This window comes from Carex rostrata, chromosome 21 (genome assembly GCF_964058835.1).
Source record: "Carex rostrata chromosome 21, lpCarRost1.2, whole genome shotgun sequence".
Lineage (NCBI taxonomy): Eukaryota > Viridiplantae > Streptophyta > Magnoliopsida > Poales > Cyperaceae > Carex > Carex rostrata.
The window spans coordinates 1837023-1855922 of NC_135938.1; the positions used below are offsets into that span (position 1 = coordinate 1837023).

Consider the following 18900-nt stretch of genomic DNA (forward strand, 5'->3'; position numbering starts at 1 on the left):
TTATTTCTGAAAGATCGGCAGATTCAAAGATTTCAATTTTTTTTTTCGTAAGTCTATTTGGAATTCTATGTGAAACAAAATCAGAAATTTAAAGGTTATTTTCTTTTTGAATGTTTGAAATTTGTTCATAGCCCCAGAAGTCATACCTACTTTTTTTCCAAGAATCCATAGCCCCAGAAGTCGTACCTATTTCTTCTTTCCTATATTATTTTATAAAATTTTCTGTTTACTATATTATTTTATAATATTTTCTGTTTCCTTTATTATTTTATAATATTTTTGTTAACAGAAGTCCCAGTTCAGAATCCCTAGCCCCAAATCATACTAATACCTACTTCATACCGAGATGAGTTACCAATTAGCCTTCTCCACTCTTCATCCTAATCACCCGGGACTTCCTTTGAGGTAATATGTTTCTATTTACAACATTTTTTTTTTTACCTTCTTTTTGTGATTTTAGGTTCGAGTCGTTGGTCTAGGTATTATTTTGGAGTTGAGGATTAATAGCTTCAAGCATTTTTCTCATAATTCTCTAGCTATGCATGGGTGCAGAGTCCCACCTGGCTGAAAATATTTATTTATAATTTATTCTTCAACTATGGTAATTGAGAAAGAAAACACTAAGTATATATGCTTGTGAGTAGAACTCAGGTCTAAAACCCGTCAAATCGATTTCAAATGATGAATCCGAACCGTTGAAACTCACCTACCTTACGAGTGATGCTTTTACATGTGAAAATTTTAAACATTCAAATTAATTTAGTTTAAAGTCAAGCGGTCAAAATAAAAAAAAGGTTAACAAATTAATTTTAATGCATTCATTCTTTGAACGTATTTGGACCACTTGACTATATGTAAAATTAATTTCAAAATTAAATTTTATTACATGTAGACTCAACCTCCAGTGTGATACCTATTATCAGGCAAAAAAAATTACAATCCCACAAATTTTACACAAATTGCCCCTGAAAAGAACCAAATAACAATCTTGTGCCGAACACCGGTAAGCAAGCCTTTCTGATGGACCCAACGCTGGATTTCATAAGTAGGTATTTACTGGAAGAAGAAATAGATGAATTAAACATTACCGCTCGTAAAGATGAGGATGCTCTCCGGGAGATCGAGAAGCCCTTCTATGAAATCCTTGGGCAAAAGTACCCATTTTATCAGGATAGCTCCACCTTTTGCATTTCAAAAGCTCAAGTTGGCTTCAATTCAACAAGTAAGATCTCCATGCATGACTCATTGATGGGGACAATACCAGTCATGGAATTCCATAAAGGAATTGAAGAAGGATTGAAGTTCCTTCCAAATATCAACATTTTGGCTACTAATATTAAAGAGAAGATGATTTCTGTGGATAATGCTGAGGTGAAAGATGAAAACTCAGTAGGTTTCAAATTGGTTGAAAAAGAAAATGTCAGGGCGAACTTGAAGTCCTTGATTAAAAGGAGCACAGATTGCAGGGACTTGGATACTTTAGAGGGGCCAAAGAGCAAAATGTCCATGATATACTCTGAAGAGCCGAATACGGATGATGTTTATGACAGAGTATTGCTCGACCATGGAGAGGACCACATGAAAGAAGAAATTTGGGGTCAACGAGAAATCCTGCAAAAAGAAGCAAGCTCAGGCTGTAAAGTAGAAATCCAAGGGGGTCATATCGATCTTTGCAAACTACTTATCCATTGTTCTGAGGCAGTAGCTATATATGATCTACGTAGAGCTCAGGAGCTTCTAAGCAATATAAGAATACAATCCTCTCGTAATGGAAATGGGATCCAAAGGCTTGCGTCTGTCCTTGCTGATGCACTGGAAGCTCGCTTGGCTGGTGCCGGAAGGGAGTATTATCATGGACTTATTGCTAAACAAGTCAACATTCCTGACATTTCCATCCTCAAGGCTTACCATTTGTACCTCAAAGCAGCTCCATTTGCAAGGTTTCATTACTGGTTTTCAAACCACAATATTCTTAATGCGGCAAAGAATGCCAGAAAACTGCATGTAATTGATCTCGGTATTTGGTTTGGCTTTCAGTGGCCATCTCTGATCCAAGCTCTTGCTAAAAGGGAAGGCGGACCTCCTCAACTTCGAATTACTGGTATAGAATTTCCTGAGCCTGGGTTTCTCCCTGCTAAACGGATAAACAATATGGGACGAAGGTTTGAAGAGTATGCTAGAAGCTTTCGCGTACCTTTCGAGTACAAAGCAATTGCTTCATCACAGTGGGAATTGATTCATATTGAGGATCTTAACATTAATGATGATGAAGTGGTTATCGTAAATAGCATGATTAGCTTCAAGAAAGTAAAAGATGAATCATTTGAAATTGATAGTCCGAGAAATCAAGTTCTCAAACTCATTCGGCAAATCAAACCCCAAGTTTTCATCCAAGGAGATCTGTGCAGATCATACAGCTCCAACTTCCTCACCCGCTTTAGGCAGGTCTTGTCAAATTACTCTATGTTATTTGATATGATAGACACAACAATTCCACGTGCAAATAAAGAAAGGCAGCTGCTAGAATATATATTTCATGTACCTGAAATTATCAATATTGTAGCATGTGATGGGTCGGATTGGATAGAGAGACCAGAGACCGTTAAGCAGTGGCAGCGTAGGAACCTACGAGCCGGCTTTGAACAATTACTAGTGGATCCAGACATAGTGAAAGAATGTAGTAATCTGGTGAGAAATGTTTATGATAAGCGATATTTTATTGAAGAAGATAATAATTGGCTGCTGCAAGGTTGGAAAGGAAGGGTAATTGTTGGTGTGACAGCATGGAAACCAAAACTTGATGAAGGATGTTAATCTTTTGATATGGTCATGTAATTTTCATTTTTTTTTTAATTATATATTTTTACATTTGGAATGTTGTTGCTAATAAGTTATTTATTCCATTGATAGAATTTCAGTTCCAAATTTTATTGATGACACTAGTCAATACTTTTTTGGGTTACTTTACAATTATATTTAATAATTATGGTGTAATGCATGTATACTTTAAGCTATTTTTTTCAACATGTTAATCTTATAACTCTACTTCATATATTTATTTTTTATCTTACTTCCTATCGTTCTCTTCAGATGGTAGCAAAACTGTGTTATGTATTCGTTATACATAAAAACCAGTTTATTTTAAAATTGAAAGTTTGCAACCACCAAACTCTTACGGACACCTCAATTATATTGTACATTAAACATGCATTTATTACATGATCCTATTTTCTAAAAAATTTCTTTTTATTTGCTCGGTCATGAAATTAACTAAAACATTCTTGATTTGATACTGCTCTGTACCAACCTAACAAACTGTAATGCTATGTTTCATGATCCTCCCAAAGTACAGTACTCTTTTTTCTCCTAATTTAATTGGGACCCTCTTCAACATCCTAAGTGTTAGAAATTAATTTTTTCCTAAAAATTATAACATTATTTTGGAATAATTAAAAGAAACTGCATGAAACTTTACAGATTGCACCCGCAAGTAGAACAATTTATTTGTCCACTAAATCATTATAATTCTTATAAACACAAACATTTTTTTGTCTTCGCATAAAATTAAATAACACTATTTTATTTTTACGGTCTTTTCAGTTCTATTTTTTTTTAACTCCACTCCTGAATACACCTCCAATTTTTTTTTTTTTTGGAAAGATTAAATAATTTTGTAAGAACACGGCGAATAAAACTATTAATATTTATATCGAAAGAATAGGTTTTAAAAACTTCAAGTATATGTAGTTCTTATTGTTGTCGATGTAAATTTCTGTTAAGTTGGCCGGTCTAAGGATTCATTAAAACAATATATAAATGTAAATATACACATGAGGTTTTGTATTGATGTTGGCTATTTTAGAAAAGAATTATATACTGTTCATAAAAAAATTTATTGTGATCATAAGGGACTGAAACCTCTCTTAATAGATAAATGAATTACACAATTGTATGAGGTCATGCGTACATCATTATGTTTAATTAGTGCTCGTTCATCGTGAATTACAAGGTGTGTTCGGTGTGAATGGAAACTATGAAAAATTGTTGGTTCAACCAGTCTTAATAATAAATCTACTTTTGTACTGATTCACTCTCGTAATGAGTTGTATGCAATCAGTGTTTTAATATTCGGTTCTTATTCGATATTCAGAAAGCCATCGAATACCGAATATACAGTATGCGGCCGAATATTCGGATTTTTATTCGGATTTATATATTCATATTTTCAAATGAAAAATTATAGGCATTAACTCTAATAAACGTAGATAAATATAGATAAACATTACAAATAAACATAAATAAAACATAACACAAGTTAAAACAAGTTAACAACTCACAGTACAAATTATATAACTACAAATAAGCATAAATAAAACATAAGTTCAAACTTAAATAAATGAAATTATAACTTATTCGGTTCTTATTCAAATTATTATTCTCTATTCAGAAATATTCGGTTCTTATTCGGATTCTTGTTATATATTCGGAAATATTCGGCCGAATAGATAATATGCAGAAAAATATATTCGGCTGAACATTCGGCCAAGTATTCGAAACCGAATATTGTATTGAATACTCATTTCCTAATCGGTTTCCAACCGAATACGAATATTCGGCCGAATAGACCAAATATTAAAACATTGTATGCAACTATGCATATAATCAAGATTTTTTGTGGAAAATTTGCTTAGAATACACATCCTCTCCTATTTTTCCACCGCAGGCCCCACCACCAAAGAATCAAACCAATTTGAAACACACACACACACACACACACAACACCCCAAATCATACTAACCAATTAGCATTCTCCGCTGCTTCATCCTAATCACCCAGCACTTCCTTTGAGGTAAAATGCATCTATTTACCGGCCTCACAAGTCTAATTACATTTATATGGACGAATTTACCTGAATTGATTGCCTAAGACTTTCTAGCAACCTCTTTGTCATTTTACTTAATCCTGATTCTCATGTGATGTAAGCGAAGAGCGGGTGCGTGCAGGTGTGACGGCATGGAAACCGAAAGTTGATTAAGGAGGTTAATCTTTTCATATGGTCATGTAATTTTCCTTTTAAAAAAAAGAAGAAGAAATTCCCTTTGGAATGTTGTTGCTAAATAGTTATGTATTCCATTAATAGAATTTTAGTCCCAAATTTTATTGATGACTAGTCAATGATCAACTTTTTTTAGCTGTACCTTAGAATTATCTTTAAAATAATTGTAGTGTAATGCTGTGTACTTCAAATGTTGATTCTGAATGCGATCTTATAAATTAAGAATATAAACCTGCTAAGTACCTCGGCGATAATTGAATTTCTAGAAGCATAAACCTGCTAGGTCCCAGTTTTCAGTGGTTTCTAATTTTCTGTAGGCAATAACGTGTAGAAGTAGTACAATTAGGATTCCACGACGGAGCAGCAGCGTTCAACTATATATGTAATCTCCAGACAAATTGTGAAGAGAAAGGAGATCTTTATTCCTCCTACCTAATTTCCACAAAAGTTCCATTCCACGCACTTCCAAGTTCCAACAAAACTATTTTTTTAAGCAGGTCTCTCTCTGCAAACTAATTTCAACAAACTCTTCTCTCCGCAACAGTCCAGTTTGGTAACGATTTTAACAGAATGGTTTTGACTGGATATTATCTAGTGTACGACTATAAAATCAAATCACATATGGTTAGTCTACAAAAAAAAAAAAAAAATAGAGAGAGAGTCAGTCTATTGTACTATGTATATCACGGATTGGTCCGTAATACATATCAATACAGTTCAGTGAGTGATTGACATTTAAAATGAAAATATCATTTTTCTGAATTGGTTAATAAGAATGACTAAGTTAATTTGACATGAATTACTGTGAAATTGATAATTTAAAATTATGTTTGATTGATATAAAGATATGTTACTAATTGAAAATTCTAAAATATTAAGAAATGTATAAAGTCTGAAATGAGAATTTTAATAGATTGCAGACATAAGAAATAATCAATTGGATTAGTATAAATAAGATAGAAGTAATCAGCATATTAAGAATAAATAATTTGCTACATGTGGACTAATTTTTGAAGCTTGGTAATTTAATGGTTGAATTGCAAAGTGAATTTTTAAATGGTATGTGTACCCACGTTTTTATTTCCATCTTTGGATCAATCAACTTAAAATTTTCCACCGTATATTAATAGAAAATATTTAAATAAATATCGATAATGGAGAATGGATTTGAGAGAAAACGTGAGAGTTTATAACATCCGTCCTCTGGACGTTATAGACCATCACGGCCAGGAACAGCCTGTTTCGGCCTCTGTTTCTGTCAGAAACAAACCCTGCTTTGGCAGAAGCAGACCCTGTTTTGGCCAGGAGCAAACACTGTTCCAGGCCGTTCCAGGCCGTTCCAGGCCGTGATAATCTATAATGTCCAGAGGATGTTATAAACTATAATTTTTTTCCTATATCTCGAAAAAACTCAGATTCGTTCTCCATTATCGATATTTAATTAATTAATTTTCTATTAATAAAAATTTCGGTGTACATTTCTCTCCTAAAATTTCCACCGTGTACTTTTCTCTCTTAAAAATTTCCACCGTGTACCATTCTTTGAAGATTGAATATATGAACAATAACATTCTTTTTTCCTCTCTCTCAAAAAAAAAAACTTAAGAAAAAAAAATGAATAAATGGTACAAGGCCACGCGGCCTGTGTTGACTGAGACACCACCTTCTTATTCTCCCTTAATTAAAGGGATTGCTTCTCTCTCCCGTAAATGAAAGAGAAGTAAATAACAAGAAACAAGCAAAAAAATTGGAAAAGAAATGAAGAAAACAGAGAAGTTGGTTGGTTGAGCTGGTGATTAAATCACTGGATGGATGTGCTCTTATTCTCTCAATGCAACTAGAGCTATTATTTGGTATTCCTCTATCTCAATTATCAGTTCCATTTCACTTGATTTGGTTGATTTTGATGTAAATTGAATTAGAAAGTCCTGTTTGTAAGTTGGAAATTGATTAATTAGGTTAAATAATATAAAGTTAAGATCTTGTTCAAATTAATCAGTTCCATTTCACTTGTTTAATTATGCATTTCAATTGAATTGACTAAGGCCTCCTCTTTTTCCATGTGTTCTTTAATCGAATCTGAACTATATAATTATGGTGGTGCTTAAATTACTTATGTTGGTTTTAGTTGAGATATCTAGGACGTAACAAGGTTACGTTGGTGATTTGATTCTCGAATCTTTCGTTTAGAACTCATCTCTGGCCGGTTATACCTTTTTGGTACGAACAACTTATCTTGTACCGACTATTTAATTGTTTTCTAATATGTTAATAAGTGATTTGCATGGTGTTCGGTACAATATGAAAAGTAGTACCCATCCGTACCAGATGAATTCCGTTACTCGTATACCAATATAAATTTCAGTGTCGTGATTGTAAAGAAATGGAAAGTAGAAGGTTGAATTTGCAAAAATATTAGGAGTTGGTAAATAAAACCTTTTAGAGTGGCCTTGGTGCGAATGTACATATATAAAGATCAATTGTAAAAGTTTGAAGGAAATTGAAATTCATATGACAGAGCTTAGTTGAAATAAATACTAAAAATGAATTTGTTAGAGTTTCGACGAAGGAGATGCAAGAAATAATAGACAAAATTCATGAAAAAGCTTAATTGTATTCTTGACTTCATTCTTACATAAAGTACAAATGACATAATTTATAGCAGCATAAATCTCTAAAAAGATAACCCTATAAATGACCCATCTTAAAATATCATATACTAAAATACTAATTTCTTCCTCCTTAATATAGCCTGCTAAACATTGCCTACTATTCTCACATCCTGCTAAATCAAGCCTGATGAAATATATGATAAGATAAGAGGCATACATAATAATCCTCCCCTTGACTTGAAATTTCATCCTGAAATAAAAGACCCCTATTATCCAATCCCTCCAATATCCGACAATAATAGTCATTATCCTCCGCACATGTCAAAGCACAAAACTCGTGATGTCAAACATGGTCGAACTATATCATCCAAATCAAAAGTTCCTAAATGACATAAAACACCAAAATACCAAAATATCTGATCTCCAAAATCACCAAAATTGGAATTACCACAACACAACTATCATCACATAAACTATCAGAAAATCATCCAAAATCTGAAAACTACTCACCATAACTACACTTTGTGTATCGGTGTGATACAAACGTGATGTAGTTGTACAGATCAGATCCTTGTGGTGTTATCCATTAGGGTTTGAATCCATGATAATATAACCATTACCAACCAAAACACATTTTCGCCAAAATTACCCGATTCTCAAAATCCTCCCATAACCAAAATACACCAAACCACCCAAATAACCAACCACCAAATCACCAAATCACCAAAATTCCAATTAACAAATTATCAAAATTGGAATTACCTGAAAATCCTGGCCAAAATGCGCCTATGCCTGATCTTCTGTCTGAATTGACTTGATGTATAACTTCACGGACTTAATTCAAAAATGGTCATGGCGTGGTCCAAAAGAATCGACTCACGCGACTTGGTGTATGCACTGACTAAGCAGCTCAACAAGAGGAATTGGCAATTAACAATCAGTGTTAGCACATCCACGAACTCAAAAGCGAAAGAGGAGAGGGATATGGATCGACAGATCTTAATAGCGGAAACAAATATCAAACTTCCTCCTTTTCTTCTTCTTCTTTTTCTTCTTCGCCATGATTGAACCCTCTTCTATCTAACATGGCTCTGATACCAATTTGTTAGGGTTTCGACGAAGGAGAGGCAAGAAATAATAGACAAAATTCATGAGGAAGCTTAATTGTATTCTTGACTTCATTCTTACATAGAATACAAATGACATAATTTATAGCAACATAAATCTCTAAAAAGAGAACCCTAACATAATTGAATTATAATGATTGATTGGACTGAAAATGAATTGGACTAGACTTATTGGACTGAATATATGGAGCACTATATGACTTTAAAATATAAATAAAACGCTAACAAATGTTTTATTAGAAATAATGAACATAGCTTATTGAATAAGCACATAATTGAGATTTAAATAATAGAATACGTAAATTGTTATGTTGTACTTAATTAGTATAAATATTGATCATGACATATGTATATATATTATTTTGTTATAGGCAAAATTAAGTAAGAGAATGACAAGACAGAGTATTTAGGAAGAATAGACTGCTAGTGATCTCACATGTTGCCCTACGATATCAGGTGCGGGGTTATTGGATTAGTTTGAGATCCATTACTAGGAATTAAATCATAACTCGATGTACATTTTGAATATTTGATTGACTACATTGATTGAACTGTTGCATCATATGCATAGCCCAATACAATTGAAACTGAATTACATGTAAGTCTGTTGACTATCATGTTGATATTGTTTATCGATTGGTTGATTCTTATTGCAAATGATTGATTGAGACCACAGTGATTGAATTGATTGAATATTGACTATTGTAATCCTTAAACCTCCATATAGTGGAGAAAAATGATTAATATATCGTAAAGTCTAGCTAGTTAGTAGACTTTATTCCAGGACCCTTATGCGCATACGGTGAATGGCCCCAACTGAATCCAGTACCAGTTGGGTAGGGATATTGAATAAATGTTTATTATTATTATAAGACTAATGAACTATGGTAACTGTCTTATCATTGATTTTCTTTCTGATAATGATAGTATTGTAATATTGGTTTCGTATTGGTTTCGTTAATAAATTGTCAGGATAGTTATAACATTGTAAGCCTTGACACGACATATACATGTTATGGTAACTATCAGCGTTACCAGATTAGAAATTGTAAAGTTAAAAAACCAAATGTTACCAGACTTAGTGGTTGTAAAGATTATGTCCCAACATTATCAGATTTTTATGGTTTAAAATATTTTGACTCAAACCATTTATTCTGATAATTCTTAGAGTTTTGATTTATTTATGAAATTTTTGTTGTTCAATTGGATATTGTTATTGAGCATTTGCATTTGTCATTATGAAATGAATTGTTAGTTTCTCATGCAGTGATTTCATTCTAAATATGAATTTCCTTTGAATCCAATAATCTGAGTGGCAATCAGCACTCATAAATAATTTATTATTTATCACCCGTTTCTCCTTGTGTGATTTACAGGTTTGTTAGATGAAGACAGTGAAACGCTTTTGAAGTTATAATTGATAGCAGGGCCATCTAAAGGTATGAGATTTGAGTTTATTGTATCTGACAAGGTGCAAATATTATATCTCTAGCATCACCCACTATAAAATGTCAGATAATTATTGTAAATAAATTGGGATATGGTAAAAATAAAGGATGCTATCAGCAATGCATAAAAAAGATTCATACCTTGTGTTACGTATATTGAATGGTAAATAGACGTTGTAGGTCGTCGCACCTACGAATCGAAGATGTGATAAGTAAACTTAATAATCACTTATTTCTGAAATTTCGAAATATACTTTGTCAGTTATAAACTGCGAATTCACAGTTTGAAACTGCGGACCAGATTTGTTAACTACAAAACCAACTTCTTCTTTTTTAACCACATCCCTTGGTAAGTGGTCTTTTTTTCTCAACGAATCAGTGTGTTATCTTTTTGAAATATAGTAGCACGTTTTGAAATGTAGAAGTGACTTGTGTGAAAAAAAAAATAAAAAAAATAATATTTGGTGAACTAGTAAAGACGGTTCCGTATAGTTTAAACTGCAGAGTTCGTTTAGTTTTGTAGTTTGAAACTGTGAAATTACATTTCTAGTTCTGCAGTTTTAAACTGCGAACATAATAAAATCAAATTTCTGAAAAAAGTAGTTAAATGGTTTTTTTTTTTAAATAAGATGGTAAAAAAAATTGGAAGTCTGAAAGTTGATTTGCCATTATCATATTTTCTGAATACCAGGTGAAAGAACGGAGCCTGATGCATATGGACCAAAGTAAAATATTTGAAGCTTCGTGACCAAAATTAAAATTTTGCTAACAATATTATATCCTGAGATAATCTCCTATTTTTTCAACCGTACAACTGTAGACCCTCCACCAGAGAATCAAACCAATAATTTGGAGAATTTTTTATTTATATAAAATATTCTGATTTATTAAATACTCTAGACAAAGAGTACATTCAATTTTTGATACAGAAAGATCGGCCGATTCAAAAATTTCATTTTTTTTTTAATAAGTCTGTTCGGAATTCTATGTGAAACAAAATCAGAAATTTGTTCATAGCCCCAGAAGGCCAGAAGTATATATGCTTGTAACCAAAATAATTTCAGCTCCTTGTCATCTTTCTAGTTATGCATTGCAAACTTTTTCTTCAACAATCAACAAAATGTATCTGCACTGAATTTGTTTCGTTGAATTTAAGTCCCAGGTCAATGTTATCAAACCACTCAACCTCCAGTGTGATAACTTTTGTCAGGAAAAAACAATTAAAATCCCACAAATTTTACACAAATTGCCCCTAAAAACAACCAAATAACAATCTTGTGCCGAACACAGGTAAGCAAGCCTTTCTGATGGACCCAACGTTGGATTTCATAAGTAGGTGTTTACTGGAAGAAGAAATAGATGAATTAAACATTACCGCTCGTAAAGATGAGGATGCTCTCCAAGAGATCGAGAAGCCCTTCTATGAAATCCTTGGTCAAAAGTACCCATTTTCTCTGGATAAACAGCCGGTAGCTCCTTGCCAATCAGAAGCAGACAGTAGCTCCACCTTTTGCATTTCAGAAGTTCAAGTTGGCTTCAATTCAACAAGTAAGATCTCCATGCATGACTCGTTGATAAGGACAATACCAGTCATGGAATTCCATAAAGGAATTGAAGAAGGATTGAAGTTCCTTCCAAATATCAACATTTTGGCTACTGATATTAAAGAGAAGATGATTTATGTGGATAATGCTGAGGTGAAAGATGAAAACACAGTAGGGTTCAAATTGGTTGAGAAAGGGAATGTCAGGACAATGTCGAAATCGATGATTAAAAGGAACTCAAATTGCTGGGACTTGGATACTTTAGAGGGGCCAAACCGCAAAATGTCTATGATATACTCTGAAGAGCCCATTACAGATGATGTTTTCGACAAAGTGCTGCTTCACCATGGAGAGGACCACATGAAAGAAGAAATTTGGAGTCTACAAGAAATCTTGCAACATGAAGCAAGCTCAGGCTATAAAGCAGAAATCCAAGAGGGTCATATCGATCATTACACACTACTTATCAATTGTTCTGAGGCAGTTGCTATAAATGATCGACTTAGAGCTCAGGAGCTACTAAACAACATAAGAATGCAATCCTCTCCAAATGGAAATGGAATCCAAAGGCTTGCATCTGTCCTTGCTGATGCACTGGAAGCTCGCTTGGCTGGTGCTGGAAGGGAGTATTATCAGGGACTTGTTTCTAAACGAGTCAGCATTCCAGACATTTACTTCCTCAAGGCCTACCATTTGTTCCTCAAAGCAGCTCCATTTGCAAGGGTTTTTTACTGTTTTTCTAACCACAGTATACTTAATGCCGCAAAGAATGCCAGAAAACTGCACGTAATTGATCTTGGTATTAGTTATGGCTTTCAGTGGCCATCTCTGATCCAAGCTCTTTCTAAAAGGGAAGGCAGGCCTCCGCAACTTAGAATTACTGGTATAGAGTTTCCTGAGCCAGGGTTTCGCCCTGCTAAACGGGTAGAAGATATGGGACGAAGGTTTGAAGAGTATGCTAGAAGTTTTAGCGTACCTTTCGAGTACAAAGCAATTGCTTCGCAGTGGGAATTGATTCATATTGAGGATCTTAACATTAAAGATGATGAAGTGGTTATTGTAAATAGCATGATTAGCTTCAAGAAAGTGAAAGATGAATCCTTTGAAATTGATAGTCCGAGAAATCGAGTTCTCAAACTCATTCGGCAAATCAAACCCCAAGTTTTTATCCTAGGAGGGTTGTGCAGATCATACAGCCCCTACTTCCTCACCCGCTTTAGGCAGGTCTTGTCAACTTACTCTGTGTTATTTGATCTGCTAGACACAACAATTCCACGTGGAAATAAAGAAAGGCAGCTGCCAGAAAATATGTATTTTGTACATGATATTATCAATGTTGTAGCATGCGAGGGGTCAGACTGGATAGAGAGACCAGAGACCCATAAGCAGTGGCAGCGCAGGAACCTACGAGCCGGCTTTGAACAATTACCAGTGGATCCAGACATAGTGAAAGAATGTAGTAATCTGGTGAGAAATGTTTATGATAAGCGATTTTTTATTGAAGAAGATGATAATTGGCTCGTGCAGGGTTGGAAGGGAAGGGCACTTTTCCATGTGACGGCATGGAAACCGAAAGTTGATTAAGGAGGTTAATCTTTTCATATGGTCATGTAATTTTTACCTTTGGAATGTTGTTGCTAATAAGTTCTTTTAAAACTTTGGCACGACACTGCACGTCACGTCACGTCACGTGCACTTCTTGGTGTCACGGCACGGCACGTAGTCACGCGAGTCACATGTAATTAGAACCATTAGATATTGATTAAATAGTGAATCTTGAATAAACTAACTTAAATTATGATTAAATGGTCACGCGAGGTAGGTTTGGTCACGGCACGGTTAGGCACAGCATGACTCACGTGGCATGACTATTCGCGTGTCATGACCACCCCTTGATATTTTAGTCACGGCACGGCACGTGAAAAATTAACTTGGTCACGGGACAGCACGTTTTGTCCACTCTATAGGTCCCTCGGCGATAATTGAATTTCTAGAAGCATAAACCTGCTAGGTCCCAGTTTTCAGTGGTTTCTAATTTTCTGTACGCAATAACTGGTAGAAGTAGTACAGCAATTAGGATCCACGATGGAGCAGCAGCATTCAACTATGTAATCTCCAGACAAATTGTGAAGAGAAAGGAGATTTTTATTTCTCCTACCTAATTTCCACAAAATTTCCATTCCACGCACTTCCAACAAAACTATTTTTTGAAGCAGTCTCTGTCTGCAAACTAATTTCAACAAACTCTTCTCTCCGCAACAGTCCAGTTTGGTAACGATTTTAACAGAATAGTTTTGACTGGATATTATCCAGTGTATGACTATAGAATCAAAACACATATGGTTAGTTTACACAACAAAAAAATCAAGAGTGAGTCTATGTTACTATGTATAGCACGGATTGGTCCGTAATATATATCAATATTTTCGTTTTCAAAATTCTAATAGTTGATCTGAACCGTTCGACATGATTTCCATATAAATATGTACTTGCATATCAAATTTTATATTTTTCAGAACTTTTTTACTCTTTTTTAAGATGGGTAGAAAATCACTTTTTTTATGTCAAGAATTTTAGAATTTTAGATCAAGCTACCTATCTTAAAAAATAGTAATATGGAAATTCAGTCTATAAGTAAATATTTATATGGAAATTATGTTGAACGGTTCGAATTGACAGTTAAGATTTTGAAAACGAAAACATTAATCCGTATTACAGACCAATTTGTACTATGTGTATTGTAACCAGGAGCGGATCTACTGTAGCACGGGAGGGGGGCAGCCGCCCCTCCTTGGATTTCGAGTTTTAGTGGTGATTTATTGGTACCGATCAACTTTGCCCCTTCCTGGAATTTTTTTTGCCCCTCTCTGGATGTTTGATTTGTAATTCGGGTTAAATTTAGTGTTAAAATCAAAATCAATTTCTTGAATTATGATTGGTAATATTAATTATAAGTTATAGGATCATAAATTATAAGTCAGGGTATTGGAAAATATAAGTCAAAACATTATTTTTTTTATCGAGTACCCAATTAGTTAATGGGTTTTAAATCCGATAAGCTATTTAAATTCGATTCGATATTTTTTTGTCCCCCCCTTGACGAAAATTATGGGTCCGCCCCTGATTGTAACCATGGCATGGTATAGTTTTGTCACGACACAATCATGGTATAGTTTTGTCACGACACACCTGAACATGGCATGGTATATATAATTTTGTCACGACACAGTTCGGTACGTGTTGATCACATATTGTGACTTGCGTGTTCCGTATTATAACTATTTGTGTGGCATGACCATTGTCACACCCCGCGGTCCTGGTTCGTAACAGTCTCCCGCCGTAAGCATACAACGCCGTGTATACTTACAAGGCTATTCAAATTTTACTCAACAATTCAACAGATAATAATATAAACTAAGTTTATAGATACACAAATCAGAGTACACAGTCTGGTCAGAATATAATACAACATAAGTATCTCATCCGGATACCAACCATAAGGCCTACCCTAAATCTATACAACAAAACATATCTAGGGTTATCAAGTGGTAAGCTACTAAGGCCTACTACTCTCGTGCCTCTCCGGAATCAGTCGCACCAGTACCTGTAAAATAACCGGGAGGGTGGGGGTGAGAATAAATTCTCAGTGCGAATTTTGCCACAGTTTAGACTATTGGACTTGCAATCAAACTCTATATTCAACAATGAAACCCAAACAATAACAGTTCAAACAGATATATATAATCATAAATAACATAATGCCAATGCTCGACAACAGTTTAATCAACCTGAAACACAGTTTACGGAATTTCCAAGATGAATTTCAAACACAACATATATTTTGGCTTAACTCAATTCAATAACTCAATTCAATAGGGTTTGTAGCAATTACATATGTTCTTTCGAGCTGAACCATTATCAAACCCACATCTGTAGGGTTACTGACACCTACAGATGGCCAACCGCTGGACCCTTTATCTGACACTCATCTGCAATCGCTTGGCTTAACAGTTTATTACGGTCTGGTTTCAAATCACATAAAGAAAATCCTCTTTGGAATCATTCCAATAGTCGTAATATTCAATTGACCTTCCAAATGCATTAACACGTAGGAGAATGCCACCGAGCCACAGACGTTACACAAGTCACCCACGATTTCCAATCACATCTCATAACATAATCACCCTCCCTCGTCCCAACCGGTACTGGGAATATCGAGGGCCGTTCACCTAAGGTCATTTAGGATCCTGGGAATCCAAGTCAGCATACAGCCCGACATGGCAAATTCATTGGATTCAAGTGCTTAACTTCGTAAATCCATTCACATACATATCAAATCAAATCGTGGTGACTTTCAATCAAATCAGATCATGATAGATCGACACAACCTACAACCATACCAGCATGCAAATCACTCAAGTCATATCAATTCGAGTTTAATTTGATTGGGCTATTCAAATGCTTTACACAATTCAATGATGCAATCAATGAGATTCAACATGACAAACGAATAACAGTTTAATTCCTGAAAATAAAGTATCAAACAAGTCCAAGAATCCCGCACCTTAGTATGACGAGTGTACCGCTTAATTTAAGGATCGGGCGTCTCGAATTGTCTCGCGATATCTTGCTCGACCGAGCCTACACCTATATTATCCGTTTACTTAGTTTAATTCGGGTTCAGTGGTCTATACGTTTACTTAGGGTTTGTACAGTCCCAAATCAATTCTTTTTGGTTCCTTCTTTCTTATTAAAAATCTCATATAGCGGTGAACAAATGCATCTAGGCCCTCTAGCCATATACCATTTCACTTTGGTAACAATCAATCACCGTTTCACTACTTTGGTTCTCGGATCAATTCAATTTACCGATTGGTTAAACCCTAATTTGGTCAAAACCTCAAATTAACCGTTAAACGTTCTAAAAATTCAAGATCAAAAGGTAACCTTACCGATTATAAGTCTAATCAGTTGGATTAAACTAGTCAATTCATGATTATACTCAATTTGGGTTTTGGCACGAAACCCTAGAAATCAGAATTCACAAATCGGAGGAAATCAGGAAAAAGATTGACAAATAAATGAGCAAGGAGTGTAGAGGAACTAGTCCTCAAGCAATTCGAACACAAATCTCGAGTTTAAAACGAAAACCAGAGAAATCGAGAAATCGTAGATTTTAGAGAGAAACAAAAAGAGAAAAGAATACCGAATAGGAGAGTTAGAAGAGATCCACGGGCTTTTACTCGGTTCCGGTTTTGATTTCTCGCAACAATCGGGGGTTTGAGAGGAACGGGAAACTCTCTCGCTCTTTTTCTTCTCTCTTGGCAGAAATTTCACTTAAAATGGTAAAGGAATGAAGTGGGAGAGAGAGAGAGAGCAAGAATTATGCAAATAAGCCCTTGGAATCACCCAGTGCGGATCACTCACCCGCACTGGATCTAAGTGCGGACGCACTCGGCAGTTTGTAGGTCCTTCCAGCACTTTCCAGTGCAAAAATCGGTGTCGGTGCGGGTCCTCCACCCGCAGTGCGGGTCACTTCACCCGCACTCAGCACCTAGTCAGTTTTCAGCATGAATTTTAACACAGAAATCACCCGCAGTGCGGGTGGCTTCACCCGCAGTCAGAACTTAGTAGATTTTTGGAATGAATTTTAACACAGAAATCACCCACAGTGCGGGTGGCTTCACCCGCAGTCAGGACTTAGTAGATTTTTGGAATGAATTTTAACACAGAAATCACCCGCAGTGCGGGTGGCTTCACCCGCACTCAGAACTTAGTAGATTTTTGGCAAAATTTCAGAAAAAGTCCGAGCGTAATGCGGACGCACTGACCCGCAGTGCGGGTGGCCTCACCCGCACTCAGTACTTAGCCAATTTCAGTTCAACACAGAAAATCATGAGTGCGGCCGCACCCACCCGCAGTGCGGGTGGCCTCACCCGCACTCACAGAAATTTCAAAGGCAATTTAAGGAAAACAGAAGTCAGTGCGGGTCAGTCACCCAAAGTCACCTACCAGTGCGGACGCAGTGAGCCTGTAAAGTCTCAAATTCTCGAAATTTCGACGCGGTTTCGATTCACACTTAACTTACTTAATTAGAGGAATCTAAATTAAGGTTTTAACTTCCATTTTGTTAGCACAATTAACTTGATTCTTGCTTTTAATTCATTTGAATTTAATTGTAAAAATTTCGTAACGTAACAACCATCATTCGGAAAATTGCCACAGCATGTAGTTATGTAAGTCACGTGTTATTAGGACCGTTAAATATTAATCAAATGGTGAATCTTAATTTAAAACTAACTTAAATTATGAAAAAAAAAAGTTAAATGTGATTAATTACAACGTGACTAACGTGTTGTGACTAGGAGCGAAGCCAGACTTTCGAACTATGAGGGTCAAACATACAATAAGGATCAATCATATAAAATTTTCATACTGAAAATGAGAGTCAATTTATGATATCTATGATATTTTACTTTAAATTATATAGAAAATTATTTATAAATAAAAAATAAAAATAAAGGTTAATTGACCCTCATGTATATATATAAGTCCGCCATGATCGTAATTATCTTTCGGAAAATAATCATAGCAAAACAAAACACGTCACGTATTTAATTAGATCTCACAGCATAGGAGTGTGTGTCACATGTGTATGTTTATTTTTCTATTTTTAATCTTTTTCCTTTTTTTATATATTTCCTCGCTGTTGGGAAAATGTTAATATTAGGGAACTACTGGAGAAAAACACTTCTATATCGGTCGAAGTCGTGTTTCGTCATCGAGTTCCGAATTGTTGCTTATCGCCCCGATAGGAAATGCACACACATATGCCATCGACTGAAACCGATGGCGTTCAGCTCCAACGTCATCGGTTGAAAAATTAGGGACCGATGGGAGTAATAGTTTTCTGGTCATTAAATAAGTCGTTTAATGTAGAAACACCATCAGATCTACTTTGGTAATGAACTGATGGCGATCATACATACGGTGTTTGATATTTGACGTCGTTTAGGATTTAATGCCATCTTCTGTGGTTGTTCGACTGATGACAGATGTCACTTACACCATCTGTTTTACTGCGTTGGCATTTGGTAGGTCTCTTGATTATTT

General features: G+C 35.1%; 1 protein-coding gene and 1 pseudogene across 6 annotated transcripts; both read left to right on the top strand.

The window, feature by feature from the left end:
- Positions 1–300: 300 nt before the first annotated feature.
- Positions 301–13416, top strand: LOC144573055 (scarecrow-like protein 14). Of its 6 annotated transcripts, none has more exons than XM_078322743.1 (3): positions 6685–6909; positions 9167–9251; positions 11534–13416. In XM_078322743.1, exon 3 carries the CDS (start codon positions 11551–11553, stop codon positions 13369–13371), a length of 1821 nt encoding a protein of 606 aa, XP_078178869.1. In that variant the 5' UTR covers positions 6685–6909; positions 9167–9251; positions 11534–11550; the 3' UTR covers positions 13372–13416. The 6 variants fall into 6 exon arrangements, 4 of the variants coding, with proteins under 4 accessions (XP_078178870.1, XP_078178871.1, XP_078178869.1 ...); XR_013517869.1 differs by lacking the exon at positions 11534–13416 and adding an exon at positions 10172–10445 and having other exon boundaries at positions 6697–6909; XM_078322744.1 differs by lacking the exons at positions 6685–6909; positions 9167–9251 and adding an exon at positions 301–405.
- On the top strand, positions 1179–3069 carry LOC144573057 (scarecrow-like protein 14 pseudogene; annotated as a pseudogene).
- Positions 13417–18900: the final 5484 nt, after the last annotated feature.

Coding starts and splice junctions, on each gene's coding strand:
- LOC144573055 (XM_078322742.1), top strand. CDS start 6,888: ATGCAACTAGAGCTATTATTTG. Junction 6,910..11,533: donor GCAACTAGAGCTATTATTTG/GTATTCCTCTAT, acceptor TGCCGAACACAG/GTAAGCAAGCCTTTCTGATG.